This window comes from Cloeon dipterum, chromosome 4, assembly GCF_949628265.1.
Source record: "Cloeon dipterum chromosome 4, ieCloDipt1.1, whole genome shotgun sequence".
In the NCBI taxonomy this organism is placed as follows: Eukaryota; Metazoa; Arthropoda; class Insecta; order Ephemeroptera; family Baetidae; genus Cloeon; species Cloeon dipterum.
In genome coordinates, this window is record NC_088789.1 from 23,137,717 (window position 1) to 23,163,976 (window position 26,260).

The following is a 26,260-nucleotide window of genomic DNA, read 5'->3' on the forward strand; positions in this document are numbered from 1 at the left end:
GTGCGTCGGCTGTTGTTTCGGCAAAACGCACAGCAACGTTACGACGAGGAAGCGTTGCAGGAAATGCTCAGGGCCAAGAACAATGCCGTCACCAATTCTGACTCAAAGTACACAGGCGAGGTGTGCCTGTTGCAGGACAGCCCTTTCAGAATTATCAGGGTAAGTGGAAAATTCTTGAGAAATTATTTTAGATGGAATATTGATAGGAAATATTAAAATAAAATCAAAATGCAACCATTTAAATAAAGTCTTTAATAGGTATTATTTGTGTACCACAATTATGACCGCACGTTTTTGAAAAAATGGTAATTAAATTTTTTAGTGTAAATTAACCAACTTGAATCAAAAAGCTTTTCTATCCGAAAGTTTTATTATTATTTTCATCAATGCTTGAACATTATAATCTGCTTAAGTGCGTTTTAAGATTAAGTTTGGATTCATTGTTTATAAATTCGAATTTTAATTATACAAGTGTGAATTAGTAACATAATCCAAGGCAAAAAATACGTATTCAATCAATTTTTAAAATTCTAGCTAATAAATTAACTTAAAATTAAAGAAGTTGGCTTGCGAAAAAAATGAAACTGAGAAATTGAAAGGTTTCAATTCAAAATGAGTGTCAATAATTTTTTTACTTTATTGAAAACAATGAAGGTTAAAATTTGGATGGAATTTTTTTTTTAATTTTAATCAAATATTTTATAAAGTAAAAAATTGCCATTGAAAAATATTTCCTATATTTATTATAGTTTATTATAGAGAAAATAAGCTGAAATGAATGTGATATTCATATGGGTTAATAATATAGATTAAAATCGTGCATAGTCGTCAATTTCTATATTCCTAAGCCTATATTAATATGAGCAACTTGTTTTTGCTTTAATTCTTTTGCTTTCATGCAGGCAATCTTGCTGTTCTGTCGAAATTTATTTAAAAAAATTTGCGTTTTCCGTTTTAAGAACTTCTCGACAATTTGGAAAATTCAAAGACGAAACCCTGGAAAATCCACGTTGTCAATGCATTAAGTAATTCAGTTAAATCCAAAAGTAACCTTATTTACTATTTTATTTTATTGTTTTAAAGAAAAGTGGCTGCAAAGTTAGCACGCTTTTCATATGGGGAGGACTGAGGAATATGTCTCCATGTGCTTGAAACGTTATTTTATATCACAACAAAGAGTGTCCACAAAAAATTGCCACACACCGTTTGATAGATAGAGGAATCGAAATCTGCCAAGAAAATGTGGTCTAGCGCTGTAAAAGTTTCGGAAAATCAAATTTATATTCCAGCATTGCAATTTTTTATTGTTGCACATTGGTTATTTTCTTACCTTGGCCGACAATTATAATCAATTTCAATTGGTGCCCTGCATCAATCCACTTGAATCAAAACGCTCCTGTAAAGAAGAGGGTCCTTGAACTTGAAATGTGACAGAAATCTAAATTCTAAATTTGGACGAGTTTATTTTATTTTAATTAACATTTTGTGGCTTCTGGAGGTGAATTTTACAACTTAAAACTGGCTTCTCCGCCATCAACTTTCCCAGAAATTTCAGCGGTTGAGAGGCCGTAGGATTCAAAAAGTGAAATACGAGTCAAACCATTCAACAAAGGGAGTAATCGGTAAAAGCTTGGTTCACACGGAAATTGTCGCGACCATCAAGCTAATTGCGCGCCAATTAATTAATTCTTGCCGAAGATCAAAACCGTGAAACCCATCTGACAGGTCACGCGGGCATATTAATTTCCTTTATTGTTGTACACGTGCCCGAGGAAAAAAGCAGTCTCAGCGCGCAAAACGCATGTCTAAATCGCAATTATTTTATACGCGGCTGATCAGGCAGCCAACCAGCTTTCCCATGAGGGCCACGCTCGCTTATAAAAGGCAGCACGCCAACCCCTATACGGCAATATAGTGTGAGTGCTCGCCAAGATTTTGCCCAGGCCGGTCGAGCTTTTCTCTTTGCTGCTGGCCACTTCAAAATCGCCAGCTCGCAAAATGAGCTACCGCAAAATCAGAGAAATCATGCTGCTGAAAAAGCTGCACAGCTGGTCCAATTTCAAAGTCGAGGAATATTTCGAGGTAAACGCTGCCTTTTATTTTAATTTGTTCTCCATGTCATTTTGCTTAATCTTATCAATGGCTTTGGCATTGCTGAGAAAAAAATAATTCATTTCAACAGGTCAACATCCAGAAATCCGTTTTTTATTAATTGTTTATTTATTCCTGCAGAAGAAACAGCTTTTTGGGTACTCATATCTTTTGTTAATTTTTATCTGCTCGCATCTATTCTATTAAATTAATAAATTCTTTCATCAGTTTTTTTAGTTATACTTCTAAAAAATCGCAACAACAAATAATTATTCTAATTCAGATTAAATTTTAACTTTTTAATTTGGTAAATTTTTGGACTCTTCTTGTTGAATATTATTTTATTCAGGGCAGCAAAAATGAGCTCATGGGAAGTGCGCATAATTTCGAACTGCATTTGGCAAAGGCGAGCTCTATTGATTTAACTAATGCTCTTGTTGCAGTTATGCTCTGTAAGAACAAAAGAAATAAACTTTTTTCAGGCTGCGGAGAGTGGCAATGTAGAGGAGTTCTCCAGACTCTTCTTCGCCGACCCCAACAGGATCAATGTGCGTGACTCGAAAGGTCGCACGGCAACGCACCAGGCCGCGGCGCGCAACCAGGTGCGCATCCTGCAGTTCGTCGCCTCCAACCACACAGGTGAGAGAGACCTTTTGGCTCAACCCTGACAGGTTTAAAGGAAAAATGACACTAAACCATCGCTTTTTGCGATGTGCTGAGAACTGCATGCTGAGGGACTAGGTCAACGACCTTGGTTTAATTTTGTCAATTCTCTTGGTTGCTCTGTCCATAGTTGAGAATTAAATTAAAGAGGGTTCATTCTGAATAACGCATAACTCCGGAAAATCGGAAAAATTCTTGTTTTTCAATCCATAAAATAATTCCTAAGGATTGAGTTAAAGCTTTAATTTATCTTTAGCCCTGAAAAATTTTGATAAACGTGTTTGAAAAAGCTTAATATGATTTTTAAATGGTAGAGACTGTCTCCCTTCTTGAAATCTGATTTTATTTCTTAACACAGTTTCCCAAAAAGGGTTAAACACTGTTGGATGCCAACAATTCCTATTATTTTCCATCGCGTTAGTCTGTATCAATCCACTTTAATTCTTTCTGGAGTAATAAGGAGTTTAAATCTTGTGAAGGCATTCGCACCCAATGAAATTATTTCTGTAGTTTAAAATGATGCTCGGAACTTATCCTCGTCGCTCAAACAACGTTGAAATTTTATTGGTCTTGACATATTTCGGCTTCAGCTGGCACCCTTGTCTTGAGTGGTTTCTTTACTTAGGCTCCCAAGTTAAAAAGAACTGCCGAGACCAATAAAGTTCCAGAGACGTTAAATCAACGCGGACAAGTTCGGGTATCATTTTATTGCCATAAAACGGAAACCAATAAGACAAGGACACAGGCAACAGGAGCATTATTTTTAGATGTAGCTACACAGTAAAATGGGTTTCCACAAAATTGCATTTATGAATTTCTAGTTTTTTTTAAAGTAAGTTCTTTTTTTAATTAAACACACATGTAGAACGTAATACACTAAATACAAAAAAAAATCACGTCAATAAATACTAGAACCGTATACAAATGTAAAAAACCCTCTCCTTGTTGTAAAAATAAATTATTGTATGAATTAATCGTGCTTATTTTAAAATGCAATCGAATCTATTGCACATATTCTCATGAAATATAATATTTGGCTGAAAAGTTGAATTAAAATTCTTTAAAATAGCATTTGTTTGTATTTAATTTCAGCTGCTAATTACAAAACATTTGAAAGTCAATAAAAGCTTCAAAAAATTATATACTGTGCATACATTTTTTTATATTTAGTCTGCATCCATTTTTATTGAATTCATAATAGTTGGCTTTCACAATAAACGTTAAAACAGGCAATAATTTATTTGTAAATTTAATATTATTCAGTTTGATAGTTAAATTTGATGAATAAATGAAGAATTAAATTCGAAGAAAGTTTCATGGTTTTGATAAATTTTAAATTTCCTAAATTTTCTTCATAAAATTTCAAAAACTTTTAAATTAAAATAATCTTTTTCCAATTATTCATCCTTTGAAGACCTGAACATGACGGACAACGGAGGCAATACGCCTCTGCACGTCGCCGTGGAGAACATGGCCTTGGACGCCGTCGACTTCCTCCTGGCAAAGTACGGCTCCAGTTCATTTTAATTTTTCTGGACGATTGAGTTTTGTGTTGTTCGTGCAGTGGTGCCGACGCGTCCATCCTGAACTCGAAGAACCAAGCGCCCATCCACCTGGCCACGGTGCTAAACCTGGGAAACGTGCTGGAGACCATGTCGCGCAACAGGGACAAATTTGACGTGCAGCAAGGCGGCGAACACGGCCGCACGGCGCTTCATATCGCAGCCATCCACGACTTTGATGAATGTGCCAGAATTTTGGTTAGTTTTGAGATTTAAACAAATTAAACTAAATTAATTTAAGAAGAATATATATCTATACTTATCTTTTTTATATTATTTATATTTAAAATTAATAGTTACTATTAATACAAGTAATTTTAAGGTTTAATAATATAAATAAACTAAGTATTTTCACTTAATTTTTAGCACCGCAAGAACTTGACTTGTTTTAAGCAAACATATGATGATTTTTGTAACAAGAATAATATAAATTCTGTTGATCAATTGTCAAGACTAGACAAATTAAACATGTTATACGTATCAACTACAAATACAAAACGTTTGCTGTAAACGATAATGACAAATTCATCATAAACCCTGCAATTATCAACGCATGATAGTAAAAAGAAAACAAATACTACATTCTTAAACCATTGAAAGGACACGTATGAGCTTGAACAATATAATAAAAATTATTGATTTCCGGCGGTAGATCACTCAATTTGGAGCAGTTCCGCGCAAGCCATGCAACAATGGCTACTATCCGATCCACGAAGCGGCCAAAAATGCGTCGTCCAAAACCATGGAGGTGTTTCTGCAGTGGGGCGAGGCCAGAGGCTGCTCCAGGGAGGAAATGATCTCGTTTTTCGACTCCGAGGGCAACGTTCCTCTCCACTCTGCAGTTCACGGCGGCGATATCAAGGTTTGCTGCACAAATTTGAATTTAAATTGGCGAAACTGGCTGAAATTCCAAACTGGATTTAAAAGCGCGACAATATAGAAAATTTTATTTTAGAAAAATCAGTTTCATGCACTAGTGAAACTTAAACTGATGCTTCTAAAACGTCATTTTAAAAACTTTCTGATATAAATAAAATATATATATACACCCATAATTGTCCAGAAATTCGTCAATATCTTTCCACTAGATAAATCTCTTTTTATTTACATAAATTAATTTATTATTCGCCAAGGCGGTGGAGCTTTGTCTCAGGTCGGGCGCCAAGATCTCAACGCAGCAGCACGACCTGAGCACGCCCGTGCACCTGGCGTGTGCTCAGGGCGCGACGGAAATCGTGCGTCTCATGTTCCAAATGCAGCCAGCCGAGAAGGGGCAGTGTCTGAGCTCGTGCGATGTGCAAAAAATGACGCCGCTGCACTGCGCTGCCATGTTCGACCACCCTGAGATCGTCGAATTTTTAATCGAAGAGGCATGAAATAATTTGTTTTATTAAAATAAAGCTAAAACTTCTAATTTTATCCACAGGGGAATTTACAGAATAAATAATAATGGATTTTAAATTTTTGTGTTGCTTAGTAAATTATAATCATTGAATATTGATAACAAATTTTCCCATTGTTGTAAGATCAAAATTAGAATTATTTTAAAAAATTTATGCGAAGAGAAAAATTATCTCAAAATTAACCGAAAATTTTTGATTCCATCTTAGAAGAGACATTTTCTTATGTATTAGCTTGGCAAAATTAAATTTCACCCAAAGCTTAAAGATTTCTCTTCATTTATTTTTTTTTCTAATTTTCTAATTTCCAAAATATAATACAAATTTGCTCTTTTATGCTTAAGGGAGCGGACATGAATGTAGTTGACAAAGAGCGTCGGTCTCCACTGCTGCTGGCGGCTTCGAAGAGTGGCTGGCGCACAGTCAAGACGCTGACCCAGTTCGGCGCCAACATCCATCTGAAGGACTCAAGTTTGCGCAACGTTCTCCACCTGATCGTCATGAACGGTGGCAACCTTGAGGAGTTCGCCTCGCTTGTTTGCAGGGTAAAAATAAAAATAAAATATTAGCCCCGAAATTAATTCTGTCACGGGGAAGATTTTAAAACGAAAATTATTCATAAAATCTGCAGCCACGAGAAAACCACAAAATTTAGTTTGATCTACAATAAATAAAACAAAATTTAAGAAAAAATAGAAATAAATTAAAAATATTTCAAATCTGACAGAATAGCATGCAAAAAATCATTGTTTTTTCGTTTCATTAAATTTTTAAAATTTCTGGTCTTTGGTAGTCGCAGTCCCAGCACCAATTCGAGCAGTTGCTAAACGAGCGGGACATGGTGGGCTGCTCGCCGCTGCACTACGCGAGCCGCGAGGGCCAAATCCGCTCGCTGCAGAACCTGTTGACGTTGGGGGCGTGCGTCAGCATCAAGAACAACCGAAACGAGAGTCCACTGCACTTTGCTGCCCGCTTCGGACGCTTTAACACCATCAAGGAACTGCTGGACTCGGACAAAGGCGCCTTCATCATCAACGAGAGCGATGGAGACGGACTCACCCCCTTGCATATTGCTTCCCAACAAGGTAGGACAAGTAGAAAAAGGAAATATTTATTGGACATTCCTCGTTGAAAGCAACGGGGGCCAGATTTGCGATAAAATTGGTTCCCACTGCGCAGATCCAAGATGGCGTCTGAATGCGGGAAACAGAAAGCTCTCTTTGGATTGCCGTACGAGTGTCAAGAGTTTGTCTTTACGATCCAAAAGACGCAATTAGTACAAGAATGGCAAATGCTCTCAAGATGCAGCCCTATTTCCTGGAAAAATTTAAAACCGTGTTGGATCATAAAATAAAAATTAAAAAGCGGGAAATTATATACATATATAAAACAGAAATAAATTAAATATTCTACACCATTACGTTTTTGCCAACTTGCCATTATTTCAAATAAACAATTCACTTTCACAAATTAATTAAAAAAAATTCGTAGGACACACACGAGTGGTGCAACTGCTGCTCGGCAGAGGTGCCCTACTTCACAGAGACCATTTGGGGCGGACGCCCCTGCACCTCGCGGCTGCTAACGGCTACACGCAGACCATGGAGCTGCTCCACTCCGTGCACTCGCATTTACTCGATCAAGCCGACAAGGACGGAGTACGTGCCGATTGGTTTTTTTCATTGCCTGGAAATAACATATCGACTGGAATTCTCAGAACACGGCTCTGCATATGGCCACCATGGAGAACAGGCCGAACGCAATTTCGCTTCTGCTCTCGCTGGGATGCAAGCTGCTTTACAACAACTCGGAGCTCAGTGCCATCGATTACGCAATTTACTACAAATTCCCCGAGGCGGCCCTCACGATGGTCACGCACCCTGATAGGTGTCTAAACTTATTTTTAGAAACAATATTGGCGTTGAAAAATTAACTCAAGATACAAATTCAAAATTAAGAGCAAAGCTAGAATTTTCGGAATTATGTTAAAAAAATACATCAAATATTGTCACAACTCAAATAGCTCTCTAGATTTTTATTAATGAAAAATATAATATTATTTGTCCTTTAAAATCAATAGCCTCAGGGTTTTTTATACGTTTTTAACTGTCCTTGGGGGCAAAACTATTTTAGGCCAACTTTAAAACGGTTAAAAAAACTGAAAATTGCACAATTCAATGCTCATTTGATGGTCCCATGGTCCCTTGAAGGTTTGAGGTCTAGAGTAAAAAAATATAAAATTCACAGCCCTACAATGAAAATATTTTTACTCTAAAAATTGTAAAAAATTACTCTTGCTTCTGCTTTTTAATTTTTAATAAATAAAGTAATCATGCATGACTGCCAAATCGGCTCCAGGGCACAAGAGGTCATGTCCTTGAAGTCGGATAAACATCCTTGCGTGATCCTTGCGTTGATTGCTTCGATGCCAAAAGTGTTTGAGGCAGTGCAGGACCGGTGCATCACGAAGGCGAACTGCAAGAAGGACTCCAAATCGTTCTATGTAAGAAATTAATAACAATCTACTTACTAGCTAACTCGTCGTACAGACAACTGGATTTTTTCATGACGATATTTTTTGGGGGAAGCTTCGATATAGTTTCAGCTGCCTCCAATGTTCATACGTGAACGACGAGGATCAGAAATCGCGGGAGATGATGTCAGGCGCAAAACAGAATCCTTTGCCCGCGCTCAACGTGAGTTGTTATTGGTGTCGCAGCATCGGATCGTTGTTTGGATGGACGGAATATGTTTCATTTGAATTATTTTGTGCATGAATGCATTGCAATCCAGCTTTGGCATGTGTGTTTGATGTTCGCAGGTCAAATATTCGTTCAAAAACTATCAATATTCACCGGAAAAAATTAAGAGTATGCGCAAAATCAATCCTGCATGGAATCCGGAACCTTTGTGTGTCGCAAATGTGAGTAAATAAGTGAATAAATTATATTTTTAAGTGCCTAAAGCCTTACTTGTCAAGTGAAAATGATTTTGTTACTTATTTAGAAGGGCAACAGGAGACTATATTATTTCACGTGAAATGGACCGATTTGAAAAATAAGAATATAAAAATAAAAGAAGCCAAATATAATGTGGTCTTTTCTAGCCCTTGAGTTGTTTATGATGAAATGTTACGGGTCAGAGGACAAATTTAGCACGAGCTTAATCTAAATGAACGAAATTTACACCAGAAATCAAGCTTTTTGGGTAAATTTCCACCCAACCCCCTGCTCTAATTTTAAAAGAAAAAATATATATACTCCTAATTATACTTCCTCAGGGCTTTTAAAATTTTAAACTATCCAAAACTCACTCTGAATGACCCCACTTCAAACCTTTTTTTCAAAATAAAAAACAATTTATGTTTAATTGGAATGAGAAACATATTTTTTTAGCGTCATTAGGTCATAAAAACTATAATAATTATAATTTAGGGTGAAGGTTAAGCACCTCTTAAGCCTTTTAGCTGTTTAAGGGAGGTTGAGACGAGTTTAACGGAGGGTAGTTTTTGCAATTCCGACGGTTAGAACCCGAGATTTCGAGTTGTCAATATTAAAACCCCGAAAAAGTTGAAAAATATTATGTTTGTCAAGTTAAGACTGATTTCTAGTGTAAATTTCGTTGAGTTGACTTGATCGCATGCCAATTCTGTCCTTCGACCCGTGACCATTTCGTCTTATATGTTGTCCCATCACACAAATCAGCTTTCGATTGTACTAAAAATAGATTCTAAGTATGCTCAAAAGTTAAAAAGGTTAAATTTTAAAGGCGATGGTGGCTCACGGGCGGGTGGAGCTGTTGGCACATCCGCTGAGCCAGAAGTACCTGCAAATGAAGTGGAACTCTTACGGCAAGTACTTTCACCTGGCCAACCTGCTGCTCTACACGATTTTCCTAACTTTCGTGACGAGTTTTGTGACGAAACTCATGTCTCGGCCCTTCCCATTTACGCCAGAAGACGGCGATGATTCCAACTTTACCCTCCCATCGTTGGAACCGCAGGTGAGCCCGACCCCATTTGCCGCGTTTGATTAATGAAACTTTTCACTGTCATGCAACCCGCGCGACCCACGAGACCAGCCGGTTGCATAGCAATAAATTTGTCAGTTTGCCAAATTGATTGGTCCCTTGTGTTGAAGTAAAGTCCGATTTTATCGGAGTATTCATTCCGAATAATATTTGAATTGAACAAGAAAATGACGGAAATCATTAAAACAGTAAAAAAAGAAGAAACGTGTAATTTATAAATTTGTTTTTGACCAGTTTTTTTATTCATTTGGAGCTTCTATTAATTAATAAAATATATTTTTAAGTTTTTACATAATTTATTTATTGAATTTTGCCCAAGGAATGAAAATGATTAAAGATATCCGAGAAATTACAGTGAAGAAGAGGTGAAACCGGTTATTTGCTACCTGATAAATACACTTTGACCGGATTTGCCTACTTTAAGAAAAATTTAACTGTTTCGCACGGATATTTTGCTATGTTTTTTGCATATTCTGCAATTCTTTACGTCGAAAATTTAGTTTTTAAAATATAAATCTGCTTCAAATTTTTAAGAGACCTATGTACGATTTTCTTCAAACAATTCAAAGGAGAGATTTTCACCCAAAATTACGTACAAATTTTCAGTCTGAGGGCAGAGGCTTGGACGAGGAGGACACGACAATGATTATTTGCGGCACCTCGATCCTCGTGTACATTGCGATAAACGTGGTGCGCGAGGGAATGCAAATCTACCAGCAGCGGCTGCACTACCTGCTCGACCCTTTCAACATAGTCTCGTGGATGCTCTACATTTCCGCGGTGGCGATGGTCCTGCCCGTTTTCAACAGCGACCTCGAGAGGATCCAGTATTCCAGCGCGTCGATCACGGCTTTCCTCGCCTGGTTCAACCTCCTGCTTTACCTTCAAAGGTAAATGATCAGGAATTTATTAATAGTCTGGAAGTGAATTAAATTTTTTATTCTACTTCAGGTTCGATCAAGTTGGCATCTACGTCGTGATGTTCTTGGAAATTCTGCAGACTCTTATAAAAGTGTTGTTCGTGTTCTCCATTCTGATAATTGCGTTTGGACTTTCACTCTACATTTTGCTTTCACGGGTATAACCTTTAAAATGATAATTTCAGTTAAATAAAATTTATTTTCGAAGGGAAATCACCAAGCTTTCGAAAGCGTGCCGATGTCGCTGATGCGGACCTTCGCCATGATGCTCGGAGAGATCGATTTTCTCAACACCTACGTGCACTCTTACAACCAAAAAGGAGACGGCAACCGCACGCTTCCCTTCCCCACGGTCACCTTCGTCATCCTCGGCATCTTCATGGTGTTCATGCCCATCCTGCTGATGAACCTGCTGATCGGTTTGGCGGTCGGTGACATTGAGTCCGTCCGCCGCAACGCCCAGTTGAAACGCCTCGCCATGCAGGTGGGTTTATTCCATTTTCAAAATAATCAAAATTAAATTTGTGCTCGCACAGGTCATCCTGCACTCTGAACTGGAACGCAAACTGCCGCAAATGCTTTTGGAGAAGGTCGACAAGATCGAAGTGATTGAATACCCAAACGACTCTAAATGCAAAATGAACTTTTTGGATAGGATTTTTAGACAGTGGTTTTTCAATCCGTTCATAGACGAAGTTGGCGGTAGCGTAAAAATCATTTGGCTCAAATTTAATTCCTAATTCTCTGTTAATCTTTTAGTAAATAACGAATCTAGGAACGATTACGATTTATCAGGAGCACCTCCAGATCGCACCATGAAACATTTGAAAAAGAGTTGCGTATTTATTTTTAGATTATTTTAGAACTAAAATGATAAAAATTGTTTTTTTTTTGCAGACCTCCAATCCGAAATAATCGACGACGACGTCTTAGAGGAGTTAGAGGCTCAAAGGCGGCTGCTGAAGGACGTGATGGCCAAACTTGACTCTCAACAGTATCTCCTGCGGTTGGTTCTCCAGGTATGGAATTAAATTAAATCAAGCCTGCAATTTGTTTTAATTTTTTCTTCTCGAAGAAAATGGAAATCAAAACTGAAGCTGATGATATTGACGAGGGAGTTTCCCCAAGAGTATTTAAAAATGACGGCACTTTGGCCCGCTGGACGTCTCCTCGCTTCAACAAAAAATACAGGATGTTTAGCCAAGGTCGTTCTTATGATTAGAAACTTTCACTGTTTAAATTATAGATGTTGGCCGATCTCATGTATGAAAATTTGCGCACAAAAGTTGGATAAGGATTAAAAAATTTAATATATGCCGTTAAAAGTAGAGTGGTGTTAAACGAAAAATAAATTTAAAAAAATCATATTTTAAGTTAAGAAGTAGTTTTAGTTGCGATATTGGAATGTAATACGACGCTATTCGTGTTTCTATACGATTCTCACGCAGATAATATATTATGCTGTTGCTTTTTTTAAAATCCGAAAATAAAGGTGTTTTAAAATTCATTCCCTCTTTATTTACAACCTTTACAAGAATACAAGCAATAAACATTATTAAATTTATACAAAAACCAAGGCTCACTAGCTAGCACGAACGTGTCACTTTGGCATGTAAAAGTCCCAGTGGTGGTGGTGCACCGCGTCGCCGTTGCCGCCCATGCTGGCGACCAGAATGATGCCGGCCACGAGCACCAGCACCACGCACAGCGCCATCTGCAGGCCACTCCGCTCGCGCGTTTCGTCGGCCAAACTGTTCGCCTGCTGCTCAGTGTACGTGACCACCCTCCGCAGGGCAGAGAGGGTGGCGCAACAACACGCCCTGGCCAACCTGTTGCCCAATTCCAAAATGCCAGGGTCAACGTCCTGCTGCTGCTGCTGCTGGAAGGGAGGGGGAGGGGCGCCGAAATCGGTCGTTGGCGGCGGTGGAGGCATCGAGCGATCTCTTGACCTTTCGCGGGTCACGCTGCTCAGGGCGGCTGCCTGCAGCGCCAACACCTGCTCCGTGGTGAATACGGGCAACGGTGAGTACCTCGAAATGCTCACTTCTTGCACCTCCAACTGCTGTGCTTCTGCGGCCTCCACCACATCCTCGATTGCCTGAGAGGGCTGCCGAGGCGGGGTCGATTTAGGTGTTTGCGTTTGACACTGCATGTCCGAGTGGGGTGGTGGTGGCGACGGCACGTGGATGATTTGTGGGGGTGGTGGTGGTGGAGGTATCATCCTTTGCGCGGCGGCCAGCAGGGCCTCGGCCAGCGCGTCCATCGGCGCCTGCACCGAGCTGAGCACCAGGGCGCCGCTGTTGCTGTGCAGGTCAGCTACGTTGAGGTTCATGCCCTCAATGTCCGAGACGAGCATCCGTCCCGCCTGCAGCTCACTGACGCTCAGCCTGCCCACGTCCAGAAGGTCCAGGCGCAGCTGTCCGGCGCGCAGGGCCTCCAGAAGGGCCGCCACCGCCGGAGCCAGTTCGTTTTGTGAAGAGGATGAGGAAACTGGTGCCGCCAAGACAGGTGCTTCAACTATTGGCTGTTGTTGTTGTTGATGATGTTGGACCTCTTGGACCTCTGAAGGTCCACAAGCGACGTCTTCTGTTTCTGCAGGTACTATTTCACCAATGAGTACATCCTCAGGTAGGGGGTCGGTTTGAGTCGAGACTGTCACTTCCTCAACGCAGGGTTCGTCAAATTGCGTTGAAATTTCTTGGTTGCTTGGAACTACATCTTCGACCAAAACAGGCTCTTCTATAACCGACTCGACCTGCGGAATCACTTCTTCTACTTGTGGAATAACAGGCTCCACAAGAGAAACAACGGATTCCACTTGTGGCTCCTGCTCATATGACACAATGCTAGGCTCTGCTGCTCTTGATGGCACTTCGACGGCCTCAATTGGAAGCTGAGGAACAGCCTCAACAGACACCTCTGGATATTTTTCAGAGGCCTCAACTACCACCACCTGGACAGGAGGTTCCACTACAATTTCAGCTGGGTGTTCCTGTGGAATTTGAGCTGGGGATTCTTGGAAAGCTTCCTGGACTTTAAGCTCAGGGGTTGGTTCTTCAATTGGCAAGGCAACATCGGGAAAAGATTCCTGGAGTCTCTCAATTTCATCTGGTAGTTCTATCCCTTCTTCAGGTTCGATGAATCTTTCCTGATCTTCCTGCTCTATCTGAGTTGATGAAGGAATTTCCGTATCAGCCTCGGCAGGAACTGAAGGAACTTCGTCCTGAGTTTCTGGAGCAACTTCTCTTGGAGCTTCAACAGGCACCTTTTGGTCATCTTTTTCAGATTTAACATCTTCTTGGATCACCACTATCTCTGAATTTTCTAGAGTCAAGTGGGCAGATATCACGTGCTCCTCGCTCTGCGTGGGGCTGACGTCTTTCTTGGCGGTTTGCGGCTCAGGGCTCCTGATGATGTCCAAGTCCTCGTCATCGGCCAGTGGCGCGTTCTCGGACATGGCCGCGAACTCGGCTTCCATGGCGTCGAGATCTCCGTCCTGGCCGCGTTCCTTCCTCGGAGGACGCGGTGGTGGCGGCAGCGGCCTCTCCTTCATCTTCTGAATCACGGCGCCCGACTGAAGGCTCTCGCTGCGCACGTCCTCCAGCGAGGCTCTGCGCTGCCTCCGCGGAGGCCGCGACGGCCCGAGGGTGGCGTAGTTGCGCGAGGGACGCACCGGCATCGGCTTGCGGTGCGGCATGGTGAAGAAGTGGCTGGCGCCATTGCCGCTCAGCGGACGCGACTTCTTTCTGCGCTGCGCGGTCGGGAACTGCCTGGCGCGCCTCGGCGGAGGCGTCGCCTGCGTCTGCTCGTATGAAATCACACCCGGCTTCACCACGTACGCGTAGCCCGGCTCCTCTGTCATGTCGGACGCCTTGGACACATACGAGATGTAGGAGCGCGCGTCTTCGTCTGGGCGTTTAGACTGCTTCCTGCCACGTTTTGGCGCAGAAGGAGTTTCGACTTCAGGAATAATGTAATCCGGCTCATTTGACTGCGCTTCCACCTTTGAACAGAAAATGATAATTTCATTTCAAATATTTTTTTTTAAATGGTGAAGGAAAAATGGATACCTCTTTTGGTACGATGTGCGATTCAAGATTATTGAGCCATTCCTGATCAGGCGCGACGCTCCAGTCGCTGGTGTTGCCGATGGTGAACTCAGACCTGGTCTTGGTCTTGCGCTGTGGAGCCTTGGGCCCAGCCTTGCGAGTCATCGTGCTCGCCTTGTGCCGCTCGTGGCGGAGCTGCCGCCTTCTTTCCCTGGTTGGCTTGTTGGGAGGGAACGTGTTAAAGTACCACGACGTATCCTCCTTATTCTCTTTCTTCTCCACCTCCTGCTCCTGCTCGTCCTCCTCCTTATCCTTGGTGACGACCTCGGAGGCCGGCGGGGTGCTCAGGTTGGACGAGTTCTTGATGGACCTTGTCTTGCGCGGTGGACGTGCCTTGTGGCTCGGACTGATGCGTTCAGGGGTGCCGCGGTAGGTCCTTGCCAGGTCGGCCTCGTTGACGGTCGAGTTTTCCATGAGCAGCGCCTCCGTGTCCACTGTCGGGCGGAAGGTCTCCTTGATCTCCCTCGAGAGGTACCTCTCAACGTCGACGTCGTCCTGACTAACCCCCTTCTCGCGTAGAAAGAATTCATCCGAGCTGATCTCCTCGAGGACGCCCTGCCGCCGTCTGTCCGAACTGCTGCCCGACGAGTGGTTCACCTCCTGGTCCGATCCAGGCAGACTGATCTCCTCCTCGTCGTCCAGAGGGACGATGACGTTCTGCTGCCGCTGCTGGTTGTTCAGCGGTGTGGCCTGCCGGTTCACCAGCGACAACGTGTAACCGAAGTCCCTGTCCCGGAAGCCGGACAGCGACTCCGAGCACTCCTGCTCCGAATCGTTCGAGTGCTGTTTGCGCAGCTCCTTCTGCAGCTGCCGGATTTCTTCATCCTCGTCCTCGTCGTCAAAGGGCTGCACAGAGCCGTTTTTGCGCAGCTCCTTATAGTTCTCCTCGTCCATGTACTCGAGTTCGGAGAACTTGCTGGCCCAGCGGTTCTTGCTGCTGTCCTGCGAGCCCCTGCGACGCGGCGGCAGCTCCGGTTTGATCGGATCCATGTCCTCCTCTTCATCGTCGTAGTGAAATTCAACCGGAGGAAGACGTGGCGCCCGCACCTGCATCGGCGCGCTGATGTTCAACTCGCGGCGCTTGTTCTTGCGGTCGAACAGCCGCGGGTAGGTCTTGAAGTCGAAATAGTTGCGTTTGCTCGGCGTATCTACCATTGGCGTGTCCGTGTGCACCGACTGCTCCTCGCCATTCTTCTCGCGCAGCACGCGGCGCGGACGCGGCAGGCTGATGCTCGGGAAGTTAAAATTTGGCCTTTCAGGCATCTTGAATTTCGGCCTGTCTGGGAAGTTGAATTTGGGCCTCTCGGGAAGGTTAAATTTCGGCCTATCCGGAAGATTGAATTTAGGCCTTTCCGGCATTTTGAACTTGGGCCGCTCGGGCATTTTGAATTTCGGCCTCTCCGGCATGTTGAATTTGGGTCGGTCGGGCAGGTTGATCTTGGGCCGCTTCATCGCCCGCATCTTGGCGCGAAGGCGGCCGGCCTGGTTTCTGATGCTCTGCAGGCTGCGCGCGGCGGCACCGGGGCCCCTCTCCTCCGCTTCGTTCTCCAGGCGCTGTTTCCTGCGTGCCTCTCGGGACAGCGGTAAATCCTCCAGGGCTGAGGAATCAACCTGGAAAATGAATTAATCAAATAATGTTATTTAATGTGGAAACTTTTAATTAAATATGATAACAAAATTTAATCTATAAATTTATTTAAATATTTTTGTATTTTAAAATATAGGTTTCCGAAATATTATTTGGATTTCTTTTTAGCTTTCTGAAAAATGTATTATGTTGATACCAAAAACATATATAAGCGGCCTCTCTAAATCACTATTATATTAAAACTATGACTGCGATGAGTGATGAGTTAGTATCTTAAAAATAGGAAAGAGTTTAAAGTTTCAAATAAATGTATTAATAAAAATCAATAAATTTGATGATGCGGCGTTAACTACCTGGCTTGTATTGAGCTCAATGTCTGTTCTTGAACTTGCAGTACCCGCAGGTGATGGGGCCGCATCCTCGCGCTCAATTCCGTGATCATGTTCATCTATGGCCATAATGCGGTCTTCCTCGCTGTTCTGCTGGTTCAGCGGAGCTCGTCGGAAGTACGTCATTTCATCGTCAAATGAGTCGTGGTGCAGGAATTTTTTCTCCTACAAACAGATAAAAATCGAGTAGTTATTGGTTTACTAATTTTTAACAATGCTGAAATTTCTCTTCTCTACTCGTGGAGTGTGATTTGAAGAGAAAAATGAAACTGTACGAGCTCGAACTGATTAGCCAGCATATATGATGCTTGACCTTCAAAACAAAATTTATGCAAGAGGATTAGCTGCCGAGAAAATTGGATCAATAGAAGCTGAAAATGTTCAACTGCACTATTTTTTTAGCACACAAGAGAAACGAATCATGCAAACCCCGCCATTCACCACCCCTTAAAAAAATTAGAAGCACAAAATTCCATCAGTTATTGAAAAATTAATAAATATCATGTTGTATATAAGTGTTATTATTGTTTCTGCTAACAATTAAAAGTTGTGTTAATTGACAAACAAAATAGCTATAATATACATTGCGAGTCTAACAGTAAGATTAGCATTTTAAAGCTGTCTGCTCAATTATTTCTTATTTTTAGAGATAAAATTTAATAAGCAAAGCAAGGTTTGTCTATAATAAAGAACACAAATTAGGTCTTGAAATAAAATATGGTCTTACCTTGAGAATTCTGTCGTTACTGTCGTTGGAGCCTTCCCGCCCTGGTGCCATTCCTAATTCAGGCTCGTATCGATCGTAAGGTCCAGAAACCAGGACCTGTGGAGGTCGGCGCGGGGACACGGGCTCGTATTCGTGGTCCCTGAAACAATCCATTAAACTCTAGAGATATCTATATACAAACAAATATCCATTCTAAAGGTTTCCTGGAAGAATAATTTATTTGAACCGACATTTTCAATATTTTTCTATTTATACTCCTCCGTGGTCTTTCAATTAATTAAAAAAAACCTTTGAACTAGCTCTTCAACGTTCCTGCAAAGGATTTAAAACGATTTACCAGTTTCTTTGGGATCAAAATGCACTGCGTTTTGCAACTAGAGGCTCAGTTAATTATTGTGTCAGGTTCAAAAACAGTCGGGATTATGAGTAATTTCAAGTTACAAGGAACATGCACGTCCGCGTAATAAAATAAAACGAGAAGTCCGTTTCGGTAACAGAGAAAAGAGCAGAGGGCACGTGACGTTGGCACAATGCCGCGGCGGCCGTGTGTCTTTCTTTTCTCGTCCGCCGCGAGAATCTGCACTGTGCAAAAATAACCCTATTTTCTTTGAGAACCACAAAGACTCGAGTAAATGAGTGCTATCAATTTAATTGTTACAGCAACGACAGTAAGTCGCGGAAATCCCGAGAGATCCCGGCAAAAAGCAAAACAAAACACACGAGTCGATCATCGCGGTGGCCGCGAAAGAGAAAATCGCTTGGTCAGTATGCGAAACGCGGGCAAGAAGGAGGAAAAGGCGGAAAACATACCCCATGCTGGCGTCCGGTCGGTAAAAATTGTCGAATTATTCGCTTTTCAGCATGCAAAACGGCGGACGCGACACACCTGCGGCTCGAAAAGTGCCTGCCGACTCCGGGGCCGGCTCGCGCGGCTAAAGATAACTTGTTGGCAGGCGGCGGAGCGGGCGCCGTCGTCCCGGACAGAAATACGCGCTGCCTTCACTCGAGCCGTGGGAACTGCCATCGATTCTCTGTATCGAATAATCGATTTCTTAATGAGCACTAAGCATTAATATGCATGACAAGTTCACAATGGAATTTAAATTTTGAGGTGGAGGAATTATGGTCTAACAGTGGAGAGATAACTATTGCAAAGTTTAAATTTTTTTATCATAACAGTAATCAGTTTATCAAACTTATTTATTTCAATAAATCTCTCGTCAAGAAGCAGCCATGGGCTCAACTTTAGCATTATACAAATTTATTTATTACAATAAATGCAACGTTGCAAAGCTCAAATGATCAATCTATGAACAATTTAATCAACACTGATTGATATTATAGCTTATTCAATATATTTCAAAACCATACAGGTTTATGCTATTTTTATGTTTAAATTATTGGAGCAGAATAATTTTCTGTGATACTTTTATTGTAGTTTGTCAGTAAATGTAAAATATAATTTTTTCAATTAGTTAAAATATTAAAATTTCTGCCTATTGTTGTAATGAATTTAGCTGGCTTATATATATTAATAACGTTTTTTTTTGTATTTATAAAGGAGAGCACAAGCAAAGTGAGTAAATTGTCGACGGTAAGATATTATATTATTTGTATACACATTTACTTTGATGGTTGAATGCTTTAATGTTCACTTCCCTTTTATATTGAGTCGGTTTATTTGTAGCACGCTCTAGAACAATACACTTGATTCTACGTAAACGCGCCACGCTAGCGATAAACAATCACTTTAAAACACAAATAATCAGTAGGAAATCGTTTAAAAACGTCTTGACTACTGTTAAAATTAATAGTTTGAGTGCTATATTTTAGTCAGGACTAACATTCAAATCTGCTTTTGACATTTTACGCATTTATTAATATTTAAATCTCTCCTATTTTTATTTGCACGATATTGATCACTTTCATATTTTTTATATTTAATAATATATGCCCTACTTGCCCTTTCATCTTACAATTAGACAGAATAAGATTTGAAGGAACTGTTTACTCCAAATAAGTCTTTTTAACTGGCAATAAGCCAAGTTTGCCAAAAACATTGCGGACAACAACATAGGCCAGTCCTGTGAGAGACCACAAATTTTACGCCATCTCACCCAATGAATTTATTATTTCATATTTTATACAATTTAAATAAAACCAATTTAAATTATAATTTTAATTACTGGAGCTAACCCCCTTTTAACGCCTAAAGGATTAGCGGTGGATTTTCAGGAGTTTTTAGGCAAAAGAGCATAACTGCCAACACTGAAAGATCATTCAGCGATTTTCCTTCGACTGTTTGAGAGGTTCTTTCAAGAGAATCTTACAATGATTTCCCTCTCATGCACTTTAATGGTGAGAAGATCGTTATAGTGAAATATCTAGTTTTGGTAAATTTAAAATTATTATTGTAAGCAACTGCCTTCTCAATGATGGCGTTCTTAGACAATTACATTCTAATCATTTTTCTCATTAATGCATGCACATCTTCCCGTTTTATAAAACAAATTGAAATAAAACTAGGTACTGTATGATGTCGAGGCTGAATTTTCAACAGTAAAATCTATGGTTAAAATATTTTTAACAAAATTCCATTTTTGACAAATTCCAGTTTCTTCAGAGACTTCACATATTTGTTGTCTATCAGTTAAGCTTTTTTATTTTATTATTTTTGTAAAAATATAATTAAATCTTGAGCCGAGTAAATTAATAAATGAAAATGCCATCATTTTCGAGAAAATTCGAAAAACCTAGTTCGTTTTGGAACCTAGAAAATACTTCTTCGGCAAACTGCAACTCAAATTTTTCGTCTCCAGCGCAATTAGTATTATTTATTGAAGAACGAAAGCGCACTATACGCGCTTCAAACAATCAGCAGCGAGACAATCGAATCGGGCGCAGCGCCCATCGGCGGCATCGGCGCTTGGGGCTTACCCGGCGGCGGCTTCGGAGGAGCGGGTGCGTCCGGCGATGAAGGCCTCGCGGCGGAGGACGCCCGTCCGGTTGGGCACCGGCGAGCGGAAGCTGCCGCTGGGCGAGCTGGAGGCGGACGAGGGCGGCACCATGCCCAGGGGCCGGCCTGCCAGCATGAGGGCGCGCCTCTCGGGCAGCAGCGAGTCGGTGCCGAAGAACTGGCAGCCGCAGCGCACGTCGCAGCCCACGCTCGACGCCCGCAGCGTCGGCCGCGCCGGCTTCACGTTGTTGAACGGCTGCAGCTCGTGCGGCCGCGGCGCCCGGTCGGCGCTCACGCTGCGCTTCATGCCGCCCTGCCCCACAGACACTCGACACTAACTGCCTCGTAGAAGCAGCCGCGATTGCGATTGCCTTTCGCCTCGCGCTGCTTGCCGCCGCCCGCGGGCCCCTGCCTTATTTTTAGCCCTGCGACACCGCCAGCGTACTTGTCAATGGGCTTTGTTGTCCACGCAAATGCACCGCCACGACAAATGATTCAATCCTCAAAGTGATGCGACGGCGGGGACACTTACTTGAAGTGACATTTTTACTAGAAAACCGCGTGCTCTGTGTACTTATATTGGTTTTATGCAGGGCAACAGTGGAAAATTATTAAAATTGTTGGCAACAAAAAGCATGAGTTGAACAATATACAATAATAAAAAGAGGAATTCGCTACAATTAAAATTTTGCCAAAGTGCCGAAAAACGTTGAGCTCAGGGGGCCTTTGAGACCGCACAAATAAAAATAATATTTTTTAAAGTAGATCGTCTTTAGTTCCTAGTAATTCGCTAGAATTATTCCACTACAAATCTTTTTTTGTCAAAAAGAGAACTTTTTCCAATTTTTCTCGGAATTTTCAGCTCCTCAAGAAGACAACAATTAAAAACTTCGCGCTTAACTAAATGAGGAATTAATTTTTTATGGAATCTCTAGCCATAATTGATCTCTAGAAAATATATTAATTTAATCAAGACCAAGAAACAATAAAAATCTATACCTTCCCAAGTTTCTCGAAAAATGCACCGGCAATCATATATTCCGCTTTTGAATTTGACTCCTCTCGTCACGATTTGTCCAACGGTGTGCATGAGAAAAATTTCCTCTAGATCCTATGAAAACAGTTTCAACAGTGACTTCATCGCTTGATTTAGTAGGCAACCTTTGAAGCTTCGAAATTTAACTCCAGGCATTTTTAATAGAGCTTGGCAAAAGCTACAATTTTGCAAAAAATTTTAATTTTCTTGCACACGTAGCTTAGGCTGTGTACGACTCGACGATTCTTTGATTGCCGACGTTTCAGTGACCTGATCACTTTGTACATGTGCCTTTTTACTCTTTTTGATATATGTAAATGACATAGCAGAGAAATAAACTATTAAATAAAAAAATATAAAACCACTTCAAAAAGAGATGAATCACTCATTTAGAGCATTTAACCATGTGGTCTCTTTTTAACTGTTGTTTCTCCCACTTCGCACCAATCACAAGGATAAATACATTTTCGGTTTTAAGTGGATGTCGTGTTACTGACCCTGTACCAGGGTCCTTTTTTAAAATCGTACCGTTAAATCAACTCACGTATACCGTGTTGGATAGATTATTGCGACTAGAGAATTAAAAAAGATCGGCAAACCATTTTATTTTTCGAGAAATGTTCAGCTGTTAATTTTATCCTAATTTATTGTTATTTATTCACACAATATGACCAACAGCTACTATTCAAATTATTTCCAATTGTTGTCCTGTATCAATCCATTTTAAGCATAATTTTTACGTGAGCCGAGGCTTCATATCATGTCAGTTTCCAAATGAATTTTGTTTTAAAATTGAATATGTTATAATTTTACTGACAATACTTTCAGCCTGATAACCTATTTACAATTATGTTGTGGTGGGTTTGATGCTTTATTAAGATGAGTCAACCAGCAGCTGCAATTTTTCTGTTTATGAAATTGGAATTTTTATTTTTGCCAGTTCCAGAGGCAAATTCAAAAATTTCAGCTTCAACGTATTTTTTGGAGATTTGTCCATTATTGACTTTGTAAGAAACTTGATAAGCCATTTTTCAATTAAAACAAATTTGTAAATTTTCAATGAGAGATTAAAATTTAATCGAGATTTAATTTTTAGTTATAATAATGGTTCTCCGAATATATGCTGCCAATCTGAGTTTATTTAAATATGAATTTAGGGATAGTTTAGAATTAAATATAATTTAATTAATCTATCAAAATTCAAACTAGATATTTGTTGCGTCAAAAAATATTTTTTTTTAAAACCTAGAAAAAAATGAATACAAACACCAAACCTACAGATTTCACCAACCACATTTATTAGCATATCTTCCTGACAAAAGGCCTTTTGAGCGCGGGTGTTTGTTGAAATTTCGCATATCAAGTGTTAACCTACAACAGTCACTACTATTTCCGTGGCGTGCGTGTCCCCACACAAAAGAGAGAGTGTTGAAACCTTTGTCCCCGCGACACTTACTTATGCCGAAAAAGTGTGTCAGCGGAGAAGCGCGCGCGAAGAATCGGACTAGACTTAAGATTTTGAGCGGAAAGTCGCAGCTTGCCGAGATAAATTTAAAGTGGCGTGCCCGCGTTATTCACGCTTGAAGACCGCGCGCACTTGACTTGCTAATTTTAGCGCATTGCTAATTAACTACCGAGAAGAGAAGCATTATTTGATTTCCTCTCCGAAGCCGCTTCCTTATCAGTGAATTCGTATTCTCGCGCGGGTCTTCATTTGCATTGTATTTGCTATCTCTGTGTTTTCGGTCACGCATCTTATGTGATACCCAAAATTAAAAAGCGCTCCTTTTGTTTTCGACGGTGTTAGCTAATATTTGTCTCGGGTGATAATGCAGGTGACGTAACAGCGCCATGCTGACGCGTGTTTTCACAGCTCTCGAGCACTTTTGGCACACGTCACGTTCTAATGGATCCGAATCTAACAGCCAACTGCTATTGCTGATATATTTTTTCTTTATGTCTGAGTGTGGCTGAGAAGACGAATAAGTATAAGTGATACTGTTGCTGCCTGACTTTATCATTGCTGACCCCAAAGCAAGGATGCGAATTCAGCCGAATGATAAGAAGAACTTTCAAGCTGCTTATCATTTAATTCATAGTTTTCTGAGTTATGTTGGATGAATAAATTGTTAATTAAACTAAACAGTTGGACTCAATCGAATGAGTAGTTTTGACTATTTGTGAGCACGAATTAAAATAAAACATTTTCCAATTTTCTCCAAAATTTGCAGTGCTTAATAACCATATTATCTTACAACTAGCAGATTTCGATATCTATTTGACGGCGTATGTCAATTTTAGGGGAAGCTTTTTGTGTTGATATATTAAATAGAAAAATAGTCCGCACCATTTGAAAATCATGCCACCTTTGAAGCCACTTTACTATCAAATTTACAGTTAATTTTAACTTTATTTGAATCCATGCATTTGGGGAAAATATTCGCAAAGAAAGAGGAAAAAGTGTCGCGGTCCAGTAAACTGTTCTGTATAAATCCTGATTAAATTTTAAATACATGAAAAAGCTAGTCCACACAAATAACCAAATATAATATAAATTCAAATGAGATCAAGACAAAAATTAATAAAATTTATTTTCATTTTATTGGATTAAAGACACTATCTAGATGTAAGTTGTGAGGCAACTTTTAAGAATTTGGAATTTTTGCTCTTATTTTGTTGTAAATTTGATTAGATATGAATAAACAAGTTTTATTTAATGTAAGAAACTAACGCTTTTTCTATTAATTATTATAACTGAATTTTTTTAAAAAATCTCTTGCAGTGAAATTTTCAGGCATTTAATATTTAAAAAAATGCAGACATTATTTGAGCAACGAGCTTTACGAATTATTATTAAATTCAGTCCGTTTAAATTATTATCAACTTTTATTATTATAATATATATATTTTGGGTGAAATTTTAAAAGAGTAGTTCATAAAATATGATTTTGTAGTTTACGTACCTTAAATACAAATACAAAATAAAATTTGATCGTTTCGAGTGAACAATTTGCATTTTTTGTGAAAATGTTGAAGAATAGCAGTTAAAAAGATTGAGTTTCAATACAATATTTACGACAGAAATTTAGGTTCTGATAGCTAAATTTTTAGACTCGTCCCTGGATAAAAAAACAGAAATGGTTCAAATTAATTATGCGTCAATTATGATGGAAACCTAATACATTTTCAGCAACTCTCCGTATTTTTAATAGATTTTCCAGTTTTTTGCATGACTTTAAGCAGGCAAAAAGTGGCTATGAGAGCCCCTTGCAAGTAGTTACATTCACGCATGCAAATATTCCGAGAAAAATACTAATTTTAAATCAGCCTTGTTGTGGTGCAGCTGTTAAAATGATGAGAATTCTGCAATTTATTTGTTATGGAAACGGTGATGTATGTCTTAATTCCTTAAATTGTAAGTTAATTAGAAAATTTGTTAATTTAATTAATTATCTGCATTTTTGTGAAAATGAGAATTTATCTATACAAGTTGATCCATCCGTTCCTGCCTGTGTTATTATTTTTCTTTAAAATTAACTCTATTTGTCAATAACAAATAATTATAAAACAAATTTTTATATTTGAGAATTATGAGATTTGCCAAAAGAGCTGGTTGGTTGAATTAACTAGAGATGCATTTTCAACTACGTGATAAATCTAGATCTAGCATGCTTAACGTGACTCAAACGAAGAAAGGAAAAAAATGGTCCACCGTCCAAAATAGACTTCAACACGCCCCGAAACAAAAACACCACAGAAAAGCAAAACTCCCCTATCCAAATCACCCTGAACATATAGTTCTCTCTCTGGAAAAACTCACATTCTGATGTCCCTCCACTTGGCCAGGTAGGTCCAGGGGTATCCGCCGCGGGCCTTGGCCCTCCGCACGTCCTCCCAGCGGTAGGTGGACAGCGGTCGCGGCGGAGAAGCCACCCCCGCCGCCCCTCTCCTGCCGCGACGAGTGGGGGCGTTCTCTTGCGGCGGGGCGGCGTCCGCCCCCGCCGGGTTACCCCCCTGCAGCCCCATGCACCCGCGGAGGGCCGGTTTTCGGGACTGATGATTGTTCCGCAAAGAGACTCGGAGCAAGTGCGAGAATCACCGCAGAGCCGTTGCTTGCTTTGCGTCGGCTAAATTGAGCGCCGCGAACCAAGTGGAGTAGTGGAGGGGTCTTCCTCCGCACTGTGTGTGTGTCAGAGAGACACACACACTCACGCGTCCCGACACTGCTGCACCCGCTAATTATTCACGCCTCGCCGATGAGCATAAATAAACCAGCGTTATCGCGTCCAGGTGCAGCGCTTTCTCTTCAATAAATGATGAGCAAACAGAAATAATTGTTGACTTTTGTTTAAAATTAAACCAACTTTATTGCCATAATGCCTAATAAATTAAGGCTGGCCACCTGAATTTAAAAATTGAAGACTTATGTTTTAATTTCTGCAAATCTTTACCAATTTATTTGAAACAAACATATCGATCAAACCAAAAATATTTTAAATAATTTAATGAAAATAGCGTCTATCGTTCACTTCAGGGGGACTTAAAGTTTTCTTTCCTTGACGAAAAAGATCACTGATTTTGAACTGTGTTATTATTCAGTTTTGAAGCCAATTTAGACGGTTTTTATAATTGCTGTGAATTTCAGGTGTTTTTCACAAAATATAATCGACTGCTTTTAATGCAAAATAGACGGTTTTAGTCGCTTTTTGACACATCAGGTACATTGGGTCAACTCAAGGTGGGTAAAACATAGGCAATATTTTTTTGTATGTGCTAAAAAGTGAATATTC

The 26,260-nt window shown here is 40.4% G+C and overlaps 2 protein-coding genes across 4 annotated transcripts; one reads left to right on the forward strand and one right to left on the reverse strand.

Moving 5' to 3' along the window:
* TrpA1 (Transient receptor potential cation channel A1) lies at positions 1 to 12,172 on the forward strand. Its single transcript, XM_065487757.1, has 20 exons — positions 1 to 159; positions 2,574 to 2,730; positions 4,169 to 4,259; positions 4,319 to 4,514; positions 4,969 to 5,178; positions 5,450 to 5,686; positions 6,061 to 6,261; positions 6,510 to 6,801; positions 7,208 to 7,374; positions 7,434 to 7,603; positions 8,075 to 8,219; positions 8,305 to 8,412; positions 9,485 to 9,718; positions 10,352 to 10,635; positions 10,697 to 10,823; positions 10,874 to 11,149; positions 11,202 to 11,367; positions 11,425 to 11,499; positions 11,563 to 11,684; positions 11,741 to 12,172. Exons 1-20 carry the CDS (start codon positions 64 to 66, stop codon positions 11,885 to 11,887), a joined length of 3,501 nt encoding a protein of 1,166 aa, XP_065343829.1. The 5' UTR covers positions 1 to 63; the 3' UTR covers positions 11,888 to 12,172.
* Positions 12,153 to 25,600, reverse strand: LOC135941938 (titin-like). 3 transcript variants are annotated; one of them, XM_065487754.1, is made up of 5 exons: positions 25,291 to 25,600; positions 17,479 to 17,617; positions 16,716 to 16,916; positions 14,736 to 16,385; positions 12,153 to 14,668 (listed from the first exon to the last, which is right to left on the reverse strand). In XM_065487754.1, exons 1-5 carry the CDS (start codon positions 25,494 to 25,496, stop codon positions 12,266 to 12,268), a joined length of 4,599 nt encoding a protein of 1,532 aa, XP_065343826.1. In that variant the 5' UTR covers positions 25,497 to 25,600; the 3' UTR covers positions 12,153 to 12,265. The 3 variants fall into 3 exon arrangements, with proteins under 3 accessions (XP_065343826.1, XP_065343825.1, XP_065343827.1); XM_065487753.1 differs by lacking the exon at positions 25,291 to 25,600 and adding an exon at positions 20,416 to 20,948; XM_065487755.1 differs by lacking the exon at positions 25,291 to 25,600 and adding an exon at positions 18,289 to 18,446.
* Positions 25,601 to 26,260: the final 660 nt, after the last annotated feature.